At 46.7% G+C, this 18,092-nt stretch overlaps 1 protein-coding gene across 11 annotated transcripts in view; it reads left to right on the top strand.

Annotated features, from left to right (window-relative positions):
* Positions 1-8,822: 8,822 nt before the first annotated feature.
* SIK3 (SIK family kinase 3) overlaps positions 8,823-18,092 on the top strand; it is a 154,476-nt gene continuing 145,206 nt past the window's right edge. For 10 of the 11 annotated variants that reach the window (XM_073320975.2, XM_073320974.2, XM_073320972.2 and 7 more), the window contains exon 1: positions 8,823-9,072. In XM_073320975.2, coding sequence (XP_073177076.1) covers positions 8,875-9,072 — 198 coding nt within the window. In that variant the 5' untranslated portion in view covers positions 8,823-8,874. The remainder of the gene's footprint in view (positions 9,073-18,092) is intronic. The other variant, XM_073320968.2, reaches the window with a different exon arrangement.

The following is an 18,092-nucleotide window of genomic DNA, read 5'->3' as shown; positions in this document are numbered from 1 at the left end:
AGTTTCCATGGTCATTCTACTGTCCAGGTGAATCACTTACTGACAAGTCTTGTTTCCAAAGTCTTTTACTGAGTGCATGGGTGTGTTGGGGCGGGGATGGGGCGGAAGTGTGTTAGTGAGCAGGAAGAGGGGCAGGAAGGAGCCTGGGGTAGAAAACTGAAAAAATTCAAGGCCTGCTTCTTTATTACCTTGTCATTTCAAACTGCGAAAAGGGTGCATAAAATGCCACCAGATCTTGCATTCATGAAAATGGCTGTGCAAGGTGCCAGGTAGTGGAGAATCAGGCCCCACATTCTCATCTCCTGTGGATTTTGATGTCAGTTGTTAGAGTTAAAAGCTGGATTCCGTTAACATCTAGAGTGGAAGCATACAAAGCTCTTTGAACCCCAGCCCACACAACAACTGAGCGCTAAGGCCCTGAGCTACCCCTCTTACTCTGGCAGATAATACTGCCTCAGGCTGCTCACTCTTTGGTCACCTGATGCCCATTTTAGTTTCCACCATCCACCTTTTTGGCGGGCTGTTTTACTTTATGCTGGATTCCATTCTCCTGCCTCTGTCTGTCCCAATTAAGGGGCAGCAATGACAAGACCAAAGAGAGGCAAACTGCAACACTGGGCTGCCGCACTTTGGCCTGAGTGCTGTTCACAGTGTCCACACATGAACATTTGGGCGTGTGCTGCTTTGCAGTGCTCTGGGCTGGTAAGCGGTGTGCATGCTTCCCCAAACAGCAGCGCTAATGCACCTCAGTCCTGACAGCTGCACCATCCCCAAGCTGTTCTAATCCAGAGCCTTTCCTGGACAAGGACTGACAGTTGTGCCAAACTGCTCTGAAGTTTTGTGATGTACAGTATATAAACAGGGGCTATAATGAGACCAGCAAACTTTTCTATGACCAAAGTCAGACTTTGCACCCAGTGCCTGATTTCCCTACACCAACTGGCCCCGAAACTCCAGCATCCCTGAAGAGCTGTGGATACAACTCCCAGGATTTCAAGCATCCCAGGACAACTGCAGACCTTTCTAAAAGCTCAAAACCGCAATATTTTGCCTGCACTGCAAAAGGAACAAAGCGTCTTTACAGATAAATAAAGTACAAGCCCAGCTTAATGCTAGAGAACTGTTGAAGACTTAAATGAAATGTAGAAAAAGGAAACAAGAAGCGATAACAATGGCTGTAATTATTACTCATTGCACTTGAAGTGTAAATTGCAATGTACATGTTTGTTTGGCACTGACTGTGTCTAAATCAATGAAGTCCTTATAGGTAACTGATTACTAGGAAGTGGTTTTAACTTGCTCTTTCCCTAGCTCTTTTGTACCTGTGCATGCACACCCATTGCACAACGGTTAGTCCGGGAGTTAGTTAGGGGAGGCTCACAGAGCTGGAAGGGATGGAGGTGCTGCAGATTAAGACTGAGGCCCTTGGCAAAGTTTGGATGGGTGGACTCAGGACCGGAATAACAGGGGATGCTGCAGTGCTGAATGGAGTGCATTGGCAGAGCTGTGCTCCCTGTAGTCAAAGCTATCAGTCTCATGCTAGATAAGTAGATATAGATAGGCATGTGTAGATAAGATATAGATATACTGTTACCCCATTTTAATAGCGAATAAGGCAGACTAATGTTTCATTGTAGCAGATCAACTCTTCCTAGTATACCTAACCTATCACAGAGCTATACATTTCATTTACAAGGTGCCAGGGCTCTGAGCACTGTGGGCAAAAAATGATTTGTAATTACATGTTTTAAAATAAAAGCTAAGTGCAGGGAGCGCTAATATTTCTTCCTTGTGAGCAGAATAGAAATGGCCCATCCGGCTGAATTCGCCATCAATAATAAACTGCAATGCTCAGCATTTCCCCTTGGTTGGTGCTGAAAGGGAGAGGGCAGCCACACACCACCGTATTGCGCTCTGAGGGCCATACTGGTCCATTCAGCTGTACTTTGAGCCCCTTTCTTCTGCAGATTTCTCAGGGGGAGGGGGAGAGAAAACTTTGAATCTCCTGATTTTTAGCAGGACACAAGACTTTTCTGTGGGGGTAATTAAAGAATCAAAAATATATGTGAAAAAATACAAAATCCGGAAAAGTAAAACCTTGGCCTCACTTGCCAGGAATGCTGAGACTCGAACATAGCAGCATACAAGCTTCATGACTGAGGGTAAGGGAAAAGAGATTCTGTTTTGGGGCCCCAGCTTCCTTTTCCTTTTCACAGCAGTGACTACAGTGCTATGGCCAATGGCCAAGCCTGACAGGTAATTTGTTCCAGTGGAGCTTGTTATGCAGTGAATTAAATGATGGATGAATGAACAGAGAAAGATGAAGAGACAGATTGGATTAACAGTTCACACCAGTCATGATTTTGTAGTCGTCTATCATATCCCCCCTAGTCGTCTCTTTTCCAAGCTGAAAAGTCCCAGTCTGATTAATTGCTCCTCATATGGAAACCTTTCCATACCCCTGATCATTTTTGTTGCCCTTGGGGTAGGCCAAGGTTAGTCCTGTGATAGCTACTCTAACCTTGAAGAATGAGAAGTTGATACTTCCTTGTCTTGTCTTCAAAGATTTTTAAATGTTTTTTTTGGAGGGTTTATGTGTCTTTGTTGTTTAAGGCTGGGCTATAAATAGCCTCTGCTGGAAACCTCCCTCTAGCCCTTTTCTTTGGATTTTTACCTTGGGCATAGATAAGTAGGAACTGAACTCTCTAGCTGAATCCCTGTTTCTTGTAATCTTCCAGATAGCTTCCTCTGTCCTTGATTCTCACTGTTCTGTTGCTACCCATCCAGTCTTCTTTTATACCCTCAATATCCCCACCTTTCCTTAGTTTTTCTACTTTCAGACCAACAGGAATGTTTTAGAATTCAGCCTCGATGTAACTTGAATGCCTAATGAATTTATGTTAATGCTCAATTTGACACATTCTACAGATTCCCCTCTGTATTATCTAAACTCATTGCACAATTAAACCTAGTTTTGTTAATACAACTTTACTCCTGGAGCCTCAGTATCCCATCTCATCTGTTATTGTCTTCCTCCAACCCCTCAAAAAACTGGCCTTCCTTCCTCTAGCACAACTGCTTCTAGAATACAGTGTAAGTAGCTTCCTTGTCTCAGTCTATATATGGAATAGAATACGCTGCGCAGCCTTTCGTGAAAGATACTAGACAAAAACCCACACTATATTGTATCAAACCTATTAGAACATCCTGCAATACAAAACACTGTTCTGCAAGAATTAGTGACAGACTAATGTGGAGTGAGGCTTTTCCACATCATAAACCCATGATATTAATTGGAGCAGTTTAGTTTCTGACCAGAAGAGGACTATGAGTGCAACAGAAGGAGATGGAGCAGTGAGAGAATTGCCTGAGCAGCTGAGGACAGAAATAACCAGGAGTGCTGTGGCCCAGAGTAACTGGCAGAGTTGTACTTCTTGTAGTCACTGCTTCATAAGTTCTAAAACTCCCACAACCTAGGCAGTGACTTTGGCATAGCGAAGAGTCCTGTACAATTGTAGAACAGTGGAGCACGAAACATTGCAAATATTCCATAAACACAGTGGATCTGGTTTTCAGCAGTGTTGAACAGCTGTGCTTTCCACTGATTTCCACAGAATCTGGAGGTGTTGAGCACTCCTGAAAACAAACAGCATTGCCTCCTCAGCACGTAGAAAGAATCCCACCATTAAAGTCAGTTGTTGTAATTGCAGATGGTGGGGATTTTGTAGTAGGGTTCCCATTGTCAGAGCTCTAAAAAGTTACATAGTCCATTTAAAAACTTGTTTTGTAGAATTCTTGGTGGTGGGATGAAGCTTGGGGGCAAAAATCTGAAGCTAGTGGCTACAAGAGAGCCTGAGGCTCGTTCACCTGCACATCTACCAGTGTGATATATGCCATCATGTGCCAGCAATGCCCCTCTGCCATGTACATTGACCAAACTAGACAGTCTCTACGTAAAAGAATAAATGGACACAAATCAGATGTCAAGAATTATAACATTCAAAAATCAGTCAGAGAACACTTCAGTCTCTTTGGTCACTCGATTACAGACCTAAAAGTGGCAATTCTTCAACAAAAAAACTTCGAAAACAGACTCCAACAAGAGACTGCTGAATTGGAATTAATTTGCAAACTGGATACAATTAACTTAGGCTTGAATAAAGACTGGGAGTGGATGGGTCATTACACAAAGTAAAACTATTTCCTCATGTTTATCCCCCCCCACCTTCCTCACACATTCTTGTGAACTGCTGGAAATGGCCCACCTTGATTACCACTACAAAAAGTCCCCCCCCCCCGCCGCTGGTAATAGCTCACCTTACTTGATCACTCTCGTTACAGCGTGTATGGTAACACCCATTATTTCATGTTCTCTGTGTATATAAATCTCCCCACTGTATTTTCCACTGAATGCATCCGATGAAGTGAGCTGTAGCTCACGAAAGCTCATGCTCAAATAAATTGGTTCGTCTCTAAGGTGCCACAAGTCCTCCTGTTCTTTTTGCAGATACAGACTAACACGGCTGCTGCTCTGAAACCTGAATAATCTAGTAAATTGTATTAGAGCTGCTGTGAGGAGCCTGAAGTAGTAGTGCGCTGATCACCCAGTGATGGCTGCTGCCGAACAGCACCAATGTGCATCGGTACCGACATGGACCAGAGACAATTTTAGCAATTGGCATTTTCATGATGGGTTGGAGCAACTATCCCTCCAAAACCCACTCCCTTCCTCCTTGATGGTCTCAGCCTTCTGGAATAGAGTGAAAGTCTGGCTTAAATCCTAATTTTGCAGTTGGGACAGGTTCTGGACCTCTGTGGTCAGTACTGGCATGTGGGAGGGGAGACTAATGAAGGGGAGGGATTAGCTTTGGATGCTAGATTGCATGGGATCTTGTAAATGATATTCATGTTATAATGAACAGCCTGTTGGCCAGAGCATCCTGTAGTTGCAATTGGCTGTGCTTTACCAGCTGGGGTCACTACAGTCAAAAGTTCTTTGTGCAGGCAGCTTTTTAGAACATAGGGAAACTTTTCTTTAGAACTTCAGAGGGCAAAAATAAAACCACAACTGTAGCTACATAGGACAATAGGCTCATGTACGTGAATAGTCTGTGACTACAGCGGCTGGCGAGGAAGCACATTTGGTGCCACTGGCAGTAACTTTTACTGACAGATCATATTTAATCAAGAGGAGAGGGTGAATCAAACAGACTGTGTACTTGCCTTTCTCTGGAAAATTAGACTTCCTGGTAGCTATTTTCTGGTGCATGTGTTCTGGTAAACAACTGAAAGTAAAACATCTTTGGTGTTGGGTGCAAAAAGCTGCTTGCCTTGAAGTATAGGGAAAGCTGGCAGCATGGGGCTTCAAAAGCACCAGGATTAGACTTCAGTGAGCATGAAGGGATCACTAACTCATTATTCTTGCTCTCCCTCCATAAATACTGGCGAGGAACTGTTAACAGTACAAATGTAAAAAGAAAAGGAGTACTTGTGGCATCCAATAAAGTGAGCTGTAGCTCACGAAAGCTTATGCTCAAATAAATTTGTTAGTCTCTAAGGTGCCACAAGTCCTCCTTTTCTTTTTGCAAATACAGACTAACATGGCTGCTACTCTGAAACCAGTACAAAGGTAGGTATTCTTGGTATTAATCCTGTTCTCAATTTTAGCTCTGAAAGTTTTGCCTATACCCAGAAATTATTTTAAAGAATTACTTTGATTGAGGCTCTTGGGTCACATTTGGTGCCTTGAATTCTCTTTAAAAAAATATTTTTAGGGATTTTTTGAGAACTTCTCAAATTTCAGGCATGTTTGGATCCAGGGTTCTGGTTTGTCCCCATATAATAATCTGATGGGGAAAATCCTCTAGCTTTGGAATATTTTTAACTTGGCACAAAAGCTTACATTTTAAAAAAAGACACTAAGTCCTAGGAATTGTATCCTACTGGCACCATAGCTGCATTTAGCAGATGTCTCCAGAGATATGCCAGTATGTGCTGGCTTCTCTTGTGAGAGGGGAGCTAACCAGTGGGAACTGGTGAGCATGAGAATCTAAGACAGCAACTTCAGCAGAAATGTAAGTTTCTAGCCCTCATGATTGCAAGGCAGCCTGATTGCAAAGAGAAGGAGATGACAGTAAAGCAATTACAGAGAAACTAACTAGGCTGGTCAATTTCGTAGGTACTCTTCACAGAAACTGTCAAGTATGATATCAGCTTCATGCTGCTGTTGGTTGGATCAGCTATGGACAATGCCAGAGGCAGAAGATAGAGCTATTTATGGGAGAAGACTCAAAAACATAGAGGGGAAGTGGTAGAGTAGTCAAGAACTTCCTTTCAAGTAGTTTGGTGGGAAGGATAAGGAACAGGTGGAGGATGATTGGTATATTCTAGCCCGCAGCTAGATAAAGACTGAAAGATGGAGCCCCGAGCAGGGTCCATGAACTGTAGGAATCTCAACATTTTCCCTATTTTCAGAAGTTGGGATGGGGAGTGGGTGAGTTTCTTACAAGGGTGTGGCTCCTGGACCTCACCATTGAGTCCCATCTCTTGTGGTTAGTTCCTGTGGCTCACAGGTGTTCGATAACATTGTGAAGTCTGTCACTTTGAGTGTCACACCCAATGATTCATATTGGCTATGGAGTAACTTGTTGCATACCGAATGGTACCATGAAACTTGTGCACATGCACGCTCTTGACTGTACATGTTATATGCCTAGTAAGGCATTTGGATATCACAATGATGGATACAATCTGACTAGAATAGAATTCCTTCATAATATGTTTCAGAGTAACAGCCGTGTTAGTCTGTATTCGCAAAAAGAAAAGGAGTACTTGTGGCACCTTAGAGACTAACCAATTTATTTGCGCATAAGCTTTCGTGAGCTACAGCTCACTTCATCGGATGTAGCTTACGAAAGCTTATGCTCAAATAAATTGGTTAGTCTCTAAGGTGCCACAAGTCCTCCTCCTCTATTTTCATAATATGTGGTGCTCGTAAAAAGAGAAACAGTCTGTAGGACGATAGCAACTCCCCAGTTCTGGTCCCAGTTACCTAAAGCTGCTGCCTCCTTCTCTGATCCTGTTGCACCTGCAGTGCCTGTCCCCTTACACACCCTGGGCTCTGCAGATTGAGTTGTCCCTGAATTCCTTGTCCTGCTGTTGGGCAGTAGGGTCATCCTCCTCCACTCATCCCCTTTCACACCTACCAGGATACCTGAGTGGGCAGCATTTTTCACAGAGGTGGGAGATTCCAATCCTGGGGGTAGTGGTGAGGGGGTCTTTGTGTGTCCCAGTTCCAAAAGGGGGTGTCCCAGATTTAGGAGAAGGGGGGTGGGTCCTAGTTCAATGGGGCTGAGGTGGTCCCAGTGCAGGGAGAGTCCCCATCTGGGAAGGGGGGGCTGAGCTGGGGGATCCCAGTATGGGGGAAGGGCCTGAAGGAGTGTCCCGGTGCAGGGGGTAAGGAGAGGGAACATCCCCGTTGGAGGAGGCACTGAGCTGGGGGGGTCCCAGTGTGGGGGGGTAGGGGCGGGGCTGTCCCCACGGGGGGGCCGAGTTGGGGAGGGGGTCCCGGTGCGGGGGGGAAGGGGCGGGGATGTCCCCACGGGGGGGCCGAGCTGGGGGGTCCCGGTGCAGGGGGGGGAGGGGCGGGGCTGTCCCCACGGGGGGGGCTGAGCTGGGGGGTCCCGGTGCGGGGGGGAAGGGGCGGGGATGTCCCCACGGGGGGGGCTGAGCTGGGGGGTCCCGGTGCGGGGGGGAAGGGGCGGGGATGTCCCCACGGGGGGGCTAAGCTGGGGGGGTCCCGGTGCAGGGGGGGGAGGGGCGGGGCTGTCCCCACGGGGGGGGCTGAGCTGGGGGGGTTCCGGTGCGGGGGGAAGGGGCGGGGATGTCCCCACGGGGGGGGCTGAGCTGGGGGGTCCCGGTGCGGGGGGGAAGGGGCGGGGATGTCCCCACGGGGGGGGCTGAGCTGGGGGGGTCCCGGTGCGGGGGGGAAGGGGCGGGGATGTCCCCACGGGGGGCGCTGAGCTGGGGGGTCCCGGTGCGGGGGGGAAGGGGCGGGGATGTCCCCACGGGGGGGGCTGAGCTGGGGGGGTCCCGGTGCGGGGGGGAAGGGGCGGGGATGTCCCCACGGGGGGGGCTGAGCTGGGGGGGTCCCGGTGCGGGGGGGAAGGGGCGGGGATGTCCCCACGGGGGGGGCTGAGCTGGGGGGGTCCCGGTGCGGGGGGGAAGGGGCGGGGATGTCCCCACGGGGGGGGCTGAGCTGGGGGGGTCCCGGTGCGGGGGGGAAGGGGCGGGGATGTCCCCACGGGGGGGGCTAAGCTGGGGGGGTCCCGGTGCGGGGGGGAAGGGGCGGGGATGTCCCCACGGGGGGGGCTGAGCTGGGGGGGTCCCGGTGCGGGGGGGAAGGGGCGGGGATGTCCCCACGGGGGGGGCTGAGCTGGGGGGTCCCGGTGCGGGGGGAAGGGGCGGGGATGTCCCCACGGGGGGGGCTAAGCTGGGGGGGTCCCGGTGCGGGGGGGGAGGGTCGGGGATGTCCCTGTTGGGGAAGGCGGGGGTCTCCGTTGCCCAGGGACCCTGAGGCGAGAGCGGAGGCTCCGCCCCATTGCGCTGGGGCCTGCTTGGCCGCGGAGACGGGGGAACCCCCCACTCCCCGGCGGGGCTTCCCCCAGGGATTGCCCCCTCCCGCGCCCCGTCGCGTCTCCGCTCTAGGCCCCGCCCCGCTCGGCGTGACGCGCGGAAACGGCGGCCGCTTTGCTGGCGTCAGTGGGCCCCGCCCCCGGTGGTTGCCGTGGCAGCGGTGGCCCCGCCCCCGGGCCGATGAGCTCACGCGGTGCCGCAGCCCCGGGAGGGGGGGGGCTTTCTGCTCCTCGTACCAAGATGGCGGCGGCGGCGGCTGCAGCGAGCGGCGGAGCGGGGGGCCCCCCTCCAGCCCCCGGCCCCCGGCTGCCCCCGGCCCCGCCGCCACCCCGGCCCCCGGGCCCCGCCCGCATCGGATACTACGAGGTCGAGCGGACCATCGGCAAGGGCAACTTCGCCGTGGTGAAGCTGGCGACCCACCTGGTGACCCGGGCCAAGGTGCGGGGGGGCCCGGGCCGGCGGCGGGAGCCGAGGGGGCCGCGGATACGGTCCGGGGGGGGCTGGGCCGGGGGCCCGGGCGCAGGGGGCTGGGCCGGGGGCCGGGGGTAAGGTCGGCGGGGGCCGCACGTCGTGCGTGGGGCTGGGCAGCTGCGGGGGCGGAGGGGGCCCCGGCCTGCTGCTGGCTTCGGGGTCCGATCCTGGCCCCCCCCCCGCCCCCCCCGCGGCAGGGGGCTGGTGTCACCCCGGGACGCCCTGGGGCGCAGTGTGCCCAGCCCCACACACGGGGGCCCCGGGGGCTGCCCCCCCGGTCTCCCAGGGCTGTGCCCGGAGCGGGGCTCGTGCCTGGGCTGAGCTCCCCCGTTCCGCAGCCTCCGCCTTCAGCTCCCGCAGCTGGACCAGGAGCCGCTTGCCCTGGCTCCGCGCTCCCCCCCCGGCCCGCTGAGGCGGCTGGGCGCAGCCACTCTCCCCCGCGGCTGGGTCTCCGCCTGGGTCAGGGCCCCCAGGACCCTGCCGGGCCCTGCGAGCTGCTGGGCTTCAGTGTCGCTGGTCAGTGGCGGGTGCTGCACTGTTCTTATGCAACTGCTGCTGCACAGGGATGTGTCAGGAGCCCTGCACGATGTTAGCAGTGGCTCCCATGTGCACCTGGTCACTTGTGCAGTATGGCTCAGAACACGCTGGTGGACAATGTCCCTGGCTGTGTTTTAAGGGCTTGCTCAAGGGTTAAAATCGGATTGGGCAGGCTGACGGAGAATCAAAACTCTTGAAGGGAAAGGTTCTAAAATTCTATCATTCACTGTCTGTGCTTTGTTCACAATCTGCATTTCTTAATTGCCCTGTTCATCTTGGATAGTGAAAATGTATTGGTCACTTTCACTTTCTGGTTCTTTTGCTGCACTGTTTGAATTCCAAACTTTTCAGGGGGAAGTGTAGATCCTAAACAAAAACTGTTTATTTAAAACAAAACAAAAAACACCAAACAAACAGTGAAAGCATTTCTCAGTATAAGGTTTTGTGAGACCCTGATCCTCTGTATCACTGACACCAACCAGTGAAATGTCTTGTTTTGTGTGAATGTCATACATATTTTGGGCTCCTCATTCCTCCCTGTGTCCACTTTAGAAGAAGTTGCTGCTCTGAACAACTTGGGTAGGGCTAACACCTGTTGATGTAGCATTCTCAGGCCTTGATGATAGAAAGCTTTTGTATTGATGACCCCTTTGACACAAAAAGAAAAGGAGCACTTGTGGCACTTTAGAGACTAACCAATTTATTTGAGCATAAGCTTTTGTGAGCTACAGCTCACTTCATTGGATGCATACTGTGGAAAGTGTAGAAGATCTTTTTATACACACAAAGCATGAAAAAATATCTCCCACCACCCCACTCTCCTGCTGGTAATAGCTTATCTAAAGTGATACAGCAAGCATCTGAATGTGACCCCCCCCCTTATACATTAAAAATGGGGGGGGGATCATTTAATGGGGGCTTGGAGCTGTCAGTCCCACAGAGCTGATAGCTTGTGACCCCCAAGTAACCACCTTGCAACCCCCTGAGGGGTCACAGTCCCCAGTTTGAGAACCCCTGATCTAGCATATGAGTTTTTGGTACAGCCCCAGGTAACAAAAAAAGCTGCAGAAAATGCTCTTTCCCAATTGGATGGTGGATTCTGAACTCTGTTGTCATTGTCTCAGTGTTGAGTTTAGTCAGAATGACTGTTACCTGAGGAAGAGCTCTGTGTAAGCTTGAAAGTTTGTCTCCTTCACCAACAGAAGTTGGTCCAATAAAAGATATTACCTCACCCACCTTGTCTTTGTGATATTGGTGCCATCCTCTTCACCACAGACCTTTTGTCGGTTCTCACGAGTGAAAATAGCATTCTGAAGAGTTTTTACTATCCAATGCCATGCAACTGCTTTGATCCTGACTCTTATTTAATTAATTTCACATGGATAAACCTGAAAGAAGAGCTGACTGTTTTGGATAGGAGGGGTTATTGGCGAACTTAATAAAGGGCAATACTTATGTTTCAGTTTAAAGACAAACCTTTCCCCAGATATTTTTTTAAAGAAGAGTTTGAGTCTTCCAGGACTATCCCATAAACTGTAAAGAATAAAACAGAGGAAGAAAAGACTTGTTGACCAAATATTTGCAGTATGCAGGCAGGTCATTTTGAGGTACAGATTAGCTGATGGGTATATCACTTATTTGCATATCAGAAGTCACATTCCAGCAACTAATAAAAGTATCATATTGTCATTTTTAGTACCCCATCCTCTGTCTTCCAGATTTTAGTGCTGAATATGCCAGTACATGCTGCAACAGTGCAGTGCTCTGTGGGTTCCTCTGTAGAAGCCATAGTGTCCTGAAAATCCTAATGGAAACTTAATCAGGGGCCATGCTGGTCCAGCAGGGCTGTGGGTCCTTACCACCACAGACCATCTTTTCTATGCCCCTGTCCATTATATCAGCAAATTGACAGCAAGGGAAAGTCAGCCTGTCAAGAGTTTTTTGGCTTGCACACTTTTTGATTGCCATGTAAATTTCAGGAGTCAAATCCTGCTGTGACACTGGTGTAACTATAAATTAATGCCTCCATTTTCTTAAATTCTGGATTTACACCCATCTGCCTGAGTAGGACTTGTCCCAGAGGCTGTTAAAGTTTAATCTAAAGTAATGTAATGCCTACTGGACAGCATCTTTTAGTAGTGGATTAGCTGCTCTTGTTTATGTAGTATTTACAACATTCAGAGATGCCTCTGCCTTTAATTGCAAGATGCTACAGTCTAGCATTACTTATGGCTTGATCGTTACTTGCCCAGTGATGATAACTAAGCTTCCTGAACTTTGCTGATAGAAGCAGGAATGCTCCCATTTCAGCTGCTTTAAATGCTGAAAACTGAGCATCTTGATTAGAAATCAGCCCTTCAATTATTAACTGAGCTCCTGTTTTCAGCATTCCTAGCTGAGTCAGGCTTTGTATTGAGCATTGTTAATTCTGAAGGTTGTGAAATATTGAAGGTTGTGAGTTGGTTTATTGCATGTGAATGGCTAAAGATCTTGCGAGATAGTGAAAAGATGAACACAAACTTAACCTTTGACTGGCCTATTTATGACCAGATGGCCAGTAGTGCGTGTATTGAGACTACCAAATGTATATAACTTATGACCTAAGAATGGGTTGAACTTGAATCTCCACTAATGAAAAGCCATTGCACTAAGTTAAGGCCTGTGCCACTTGCATCTCTAATTCTGAAGTTGGTTAACTTAATTGTCCTCTTCCATATAGGAGACATTGTATATATTGCATGGTATGGTGGTAGATGTTAGATGCTTCCAATCCTTAAATCCAGAGAGAGAAATTATAGTGGCAGCTTATGTACTTTCAGGTTCTCCAATAGATGTGGAGCAGGTTTCCATTCTCTAACTGGAAACTGAAAACCTTCAGCACCAGGATACTCTGGGTTCTGAAGAGCTAGTTCACTTCAAATCTCACCTCTGCCTGAGAAGCAGAGCGGGAAAAGAAAAGAAAAATCACTTCATATGTAGGACCTATGTCCTCCCCCAATATTGTTCTTATGCTGTTCTTGCTGTCCTCAGGAGCTGTCAGTAGTTTGGACATTGCTGACTGTGATGTACAAACAAGGGGGAAATCAAAAAGCTATATTTCAAACTCCGTCAGAAAGATGGGGGTTGTTGGGAAGAATCAGTATTAAGTAAATCGGAAATGGCTAACGTGTTATGGAAACTCCGTTGTTTAAGAGGGCATTGAAAGTTCCAAAATGAAACCCATGAAGCGTTTGTTTTCTTCATAGTAATGAATTGTTTGACTCAAGGAAAATTACTTAAACTGAATCTTTGTGAAATCACCCCATTTAGTCAAGTAACTAAAACATTGTTGATAATGAAACTCGAGCATAGTACAATTAGTCAATGCAGCCGAATCAAATTGCTTAACAAATTTGATGCTCTGACTTCTCATTGGAAGAAGCTTATTTTATTCTTCAGTGACACTCAAACTGGAACCATGCCCTTCCAAAAGTAATCACAGCAAATGTCGATAACTTTTAAATGATGATGATTAACCTGCTTGGTACAGTTCAAAGTTTTTTACCATTTTGTGAACTTAGAGATTACCTGTTGATCTGAGATCTTTTTCTGTCTGGTGTAGATATTCTACAAGTTCAGATGACTTTGATGTGACACCTGGGCATGTCTTGATTTAAATACTGTAGATCCCCCTTCCCACCTGAAAAAAGAAATAAACAAAAACCTCATAACCCATTACTTAGGTCAGTGGCGCTCAACCTTTCCAAGCTACTGTACCCCTTTCAGGAATCTGATTTGTCTTGCGTACCCCCAGGTTCCACCTCATTTACAAACTACAGTACTTGCTTCCAAAATCAGACATAAAAATACAAAAGTGACACAGCACACTATTACTGAATAATAGCTGACTCTCATTTGTACTATATAATTATAAAATAAATCAATTGGAATATAAATATTGTACTTACATTTCAGTATATAGTATATAGAGCAGTATAAACAAGTCATTGTCTGTATGAAATTTTAGTTTGTACTGACTTCCCTCGTACTTTTTATGTAGCCTATTGTAAAACGAGGCAAATATCTAGATGAGTTGATGTACCCCTTGGAAGACGTCTGCGGTACGCTCCAGGGTACACGTACCTCTTGTTGAGAACCACTGACTTAGGTTGAGTATTATAATTCGTAGCCATTTTGAAACTGACTAGGACATATCTTTATTTACATAGCTAGTATGTTCCCACGTTCTGTATACTTCACAACAATGGTCTGGTATGTCTTGCTGACACAAGACTGTAGTTTACACAACTGAATTTCACAACTTAAATATGGGTCAGTAATGTTGGGGACACTTGTGAAAGGAACCATATCATCCTAAAGGGCAGGATGCTTGGGGTCATAATTATCCCTACAGGAATTAACTAAATAAAAAGGCATAGCTTGACAGTTTATATATTAACTAAGCCAGCAGCTTACTTTTAGGCCCTGTTATGCAAACTTGAAATCTAGTATGCGGTAAAACAGAGCTATTCTGATGGCTGGACAGGAACTGGAGTTATTTCCCTGACTAGGATTAATTGGGCACCTGCAGGATATCTTGCTACATCTCTCCATTTCTGTTTCCTGCCTCCTGTCCTCCCTTCCTCTGTCAGTGTTCTGGTGTTTCACAAGAATCAGTCTTTGTTTTTTGTTTTAAAAATCCTCCAAGTGACCTATTGAATGGATTGTTCGCTGCACAATTTCCATTTATAAATCATCCAAGTGACTTTATTAGTATTCTGACTCTGGTCAGACACTGGAGTTTTTTCTAATGCCATGTTCTTTCATAAGAGTTGAATGGTGTTTGCTGATAGAGATGACTGCATATACTGTGGCACATCTACCTTCACCTTTCCTCATATTCTGGATAGTGTTGTAAAGCTTAGTGTATTATTTTAAAATCTGTCTTCACAACAGCAGAGATGTTACAGTCCTGAAAGCTCTTTGCACCTCTTTTGCTCCTTTTTGTCAGCTGCAGCATGCAGTGATCTACTCCAGCTCTGCTGTGAGGACATATAACTACATGCCTTTCCAAAGGCTTTTGAGCAGTTTCTGACTTTTTGTTTTTGTGCTTTAGTTTTTTGTTTTTAACAAGGAACACATCACTATGTAGGTCAAGCCCTCTCTGTAAACTGAGATGTTACCATGAGTTCACAACCCATTGTGATGCACTTACTGGGGTTTTCAATCATCAGTGAGAGTTAGGTGTTAAACTTTGCCTCAGTTTCCCCCAACATGAGATAAGTGGCTTGTCCAAGGCCACAGAAGGAGTCAGTGTCAGGAGTTCTGGCTTCCAGTCAAGTGCTTGATCTGCTAGACCATACTGTCTTCCTGCCAGCCAAATATGTATATTCTTGGGTTCACAGAACTAGATAACATGCAGAGCCCAGAGCAGGTCTGACTCTTTTAGGTAAAAGTATTACTCATTCAAGCATTGTTTACCTAGAGTACAGAAGTTTCACGTTTTCCATAAAAAAAAAAAAAATTTGATCTGACATACAAATATGGTGGTTGCAAGGTAAATTTAACTCCTTGGCATGACATAGACCTGCTATTTCAGGTACAGAAGCTGGGAGAGTAGTGGAAACGCTAGTGGTGAACTGATGTGTCCATTCTTCTGTTTACTTCTGAGATGCCCCTTATTGTTGAACTGGAACGCCTCTCAAATATCTGCAATAGAAATAACATTTTCCTTCCTTTGTAGCCTATTAAAGATATAGCTTAATTAGATTCTAGGCTTAGACCTATACATGAGTAACTTTGAGGCAAATAAATTAATCTGGCATTGAATTCAGACAGAAGTGGGTCCACAGCACTGAAAACGCAGTATGAGAACTGGTTGGCTGACTTAGCTGGCAGTGGGAGCGGGCTGCCATGGAAAGGGCTTGGTTCCGTGACTATGGCACTGTAGTTCCGGCATGCAAAAGGCTCAGGGAGCCACAGTGATTCTTGCCTGGATTCTTGTTTTCCGTAAAAGGTAGAAAGTAAAGCTGCTCCCAGATGGGCTAGTGCTGAGGAGTGAAGAGTGCTCCATGCTCAACCCAGTTGTTCCCCATCTTGAGCATGTCCATAAGGCATGTGGCCATGGGGTAACCCCAAAGCCTCTGCTCAGAGCACTCCTAATGTTCTGATCATGGAGGGGTGCTGTACTGGGTTCAGTATGCTGTGATTCACCATTGCTCTGAACCTTCTCGAACAGAAACAGGTTAATACTCTTGCCGTTAGCTTCATAATGAACTATGCGAGCAGCTGATATGGTAACCTTGATGGTCACTTTCCCTTTCATCAATATCCATTAGTACACGTTTTTTCTCCTGCTTTTTTCTTTCAAACATAAGAAACCCTGATTAATTGTGAATCACAAATAATTCCTCTGGCACGCAGTATAATGTTACTCACATGCTGCTGATCTTGCTGCTTATATGTTCCAAAAGAGCCACTGTATTTCAGCCATTGAATAGCCAGGCTTAGGGAATTCCTAAGAGAAGGAAAGGGTCTTCTGGTCCAGGATATTTACTGTTCTTCACTTCCATTGACAACTACTAGTGCTCTCTTCCTGGACACCAGTAGGGTGTGTGTGTGTGAGAGAGAGATGTGTTAAATGTAATGTAGATAGTACCTACTGATTGCATGCTGAATTGATGGCATCTAGCATTTCACTACATATTTCTGAGCTGTACGAAGGAATTTACAAATAGCCAATAGATTAATGCATATACACTGTTGAGCATGAGACCCTGTGTAGCAGGCTCTGTCATGGTGACAGCTTACACTGAAGACCTTGAGGACAGGATTTGTGTATCATTACCAGCTGATAGGGCTTTAACATTCTCATTTTGAATTTGATGAATTGGCCTCCTTGGCTAAAGAACCTAGTGCTTGCTTAGCATTTTTTGGAGGGGATAATAGTCTACTCAGGCATGGCTTTCAGGCAGTCTGCTCTCCCAGCTTGTCACTGGCCACTTGTTAGGCAAGGTTATGTCTTGTTTACTTGTTACCCTTAAGGCATTCCCTTCCCATCTTATAAAACACCTGTGTCCTAGCTGTGTGGATGAGCTTTGCTGAAAAGGAACAGAAGATTTGGGGTGAGGGGTTCTCTTAGACTATCATGTTTTCATTGAAGGCATTTCCCTACTAGGCATTTGTAGTTTTGACTTTTTTTGCCTTAAAGTAACCCAGCATTTCATTGCTTATTCTGTTGAGGCTTTGGAGCTGTGTGCCAAGAGGCAGGAAGGCTGAGTGTGTAAAGAGAAGAACTGACGATCAAAGTTCTATTTCATAGGCTAGGTTCAAAAATAGCCTCCCTGAGGAAGAAAAGCAGGTACTGTGGTAACTAGTGTCCTAATGGGCTAGTGTCTTCCTTCTTAGTACGGGGCTAAGTGGCAGTATTGTTTTTTGTCTTCTCCCTAGTGGCACAGATGTGACATAGGGTCTTTAGGACTCCTGCCTCATGGTGGAGGAATAGCACTAATAGGAAGTACCTGTGTAAATACCAACTTTTTAAGGGAAGATTAGACTGTGAGAATCTGTGAAAAAATCTCTAACAGCAAGAAAACACACACAGTACTGCAACTTTGTACAACTCTCCTGTCAACTTGCTAGCCCAAACACTCCCCTCTTCTCTTATCCTTGCCAAAATCATGAAAAAACTAAATTTACTATCTGCAGCAAAGAAAAATTTAGCGAGACCGCTTAAGCATATTTGGTAAGCCCCGTCACCCAAGTGTTAGCATGTCAGAACTCTGATTAGAATTCTCACTGGGCAGATAAATCACAGAAGGCAGTGAAATTCTGTTCACTAGTGTCTTGACTTGATTGTAGGAACTGTAGCAAGTTGACAAGTGTCACTGCCTCCTAATTATCACAATTTTTTTTGCCGTCTCTAGTCTTCTAGATAGAACTAAATAACTAATTAGTAGTGTCTGAGGTGTCATGGAGACAGAACCCCTTTTCCCTTCCCCATCCCTAAAGATTGCTCCTGCAACTCAGGCTGGAGACAGTGGTGAAACCATGTAGTAGAGCTGATAGTGTTAAATTTGTCCAACTCATCAGTGAAAGCTCGGAGTGTGGGGACATCATTCTAAACAGCATTCTCTTCTTAATTGCTCTTACAGAATGCCTGCTCATTCATCCAGAATGAACACTGCGTAGAGCTTGGTGTGACTTCAGTGCTCCCAAAATCATTGATGTTAAAAATCACAAGTTTCTGTACCACAGAGATAAAATTGCCACTGATGTGCTTAGGCCTTGTCTGTATGAAAAAGTGGTTTAACTAAATGATTTTTAAAACTCTTCCGTTAAACCAGTGCAAACTTCTAATGTGGATACTCAAAATCAGTTTAACCCTTGCTTATGTCAGTTCAGCGACACCAACTTCGTATGAATTAACATAAGCAAGGGTTAAATTGATTTAGAGTATCCACATTAGAAGT

This window comes from Lepidochelys kempii, chromosome 22, assembly GCF_965140285.1.
Source record: "Lepidochelys kempii isolate rLepKem1 chromosome 22, rLepKem1.hap1, whole genome shotgun sequence".
Taxonomy (NCBI): Eukaryota; Metazoa; Chordata; order Testudines; family Cheloniidae; genus Lepidochelys; species Lepidochelys kempii.
Note: the sequence above shows the minus strand (reverse complement) of the source record. Positions and strands in the feature narration are given on the sequence as shown.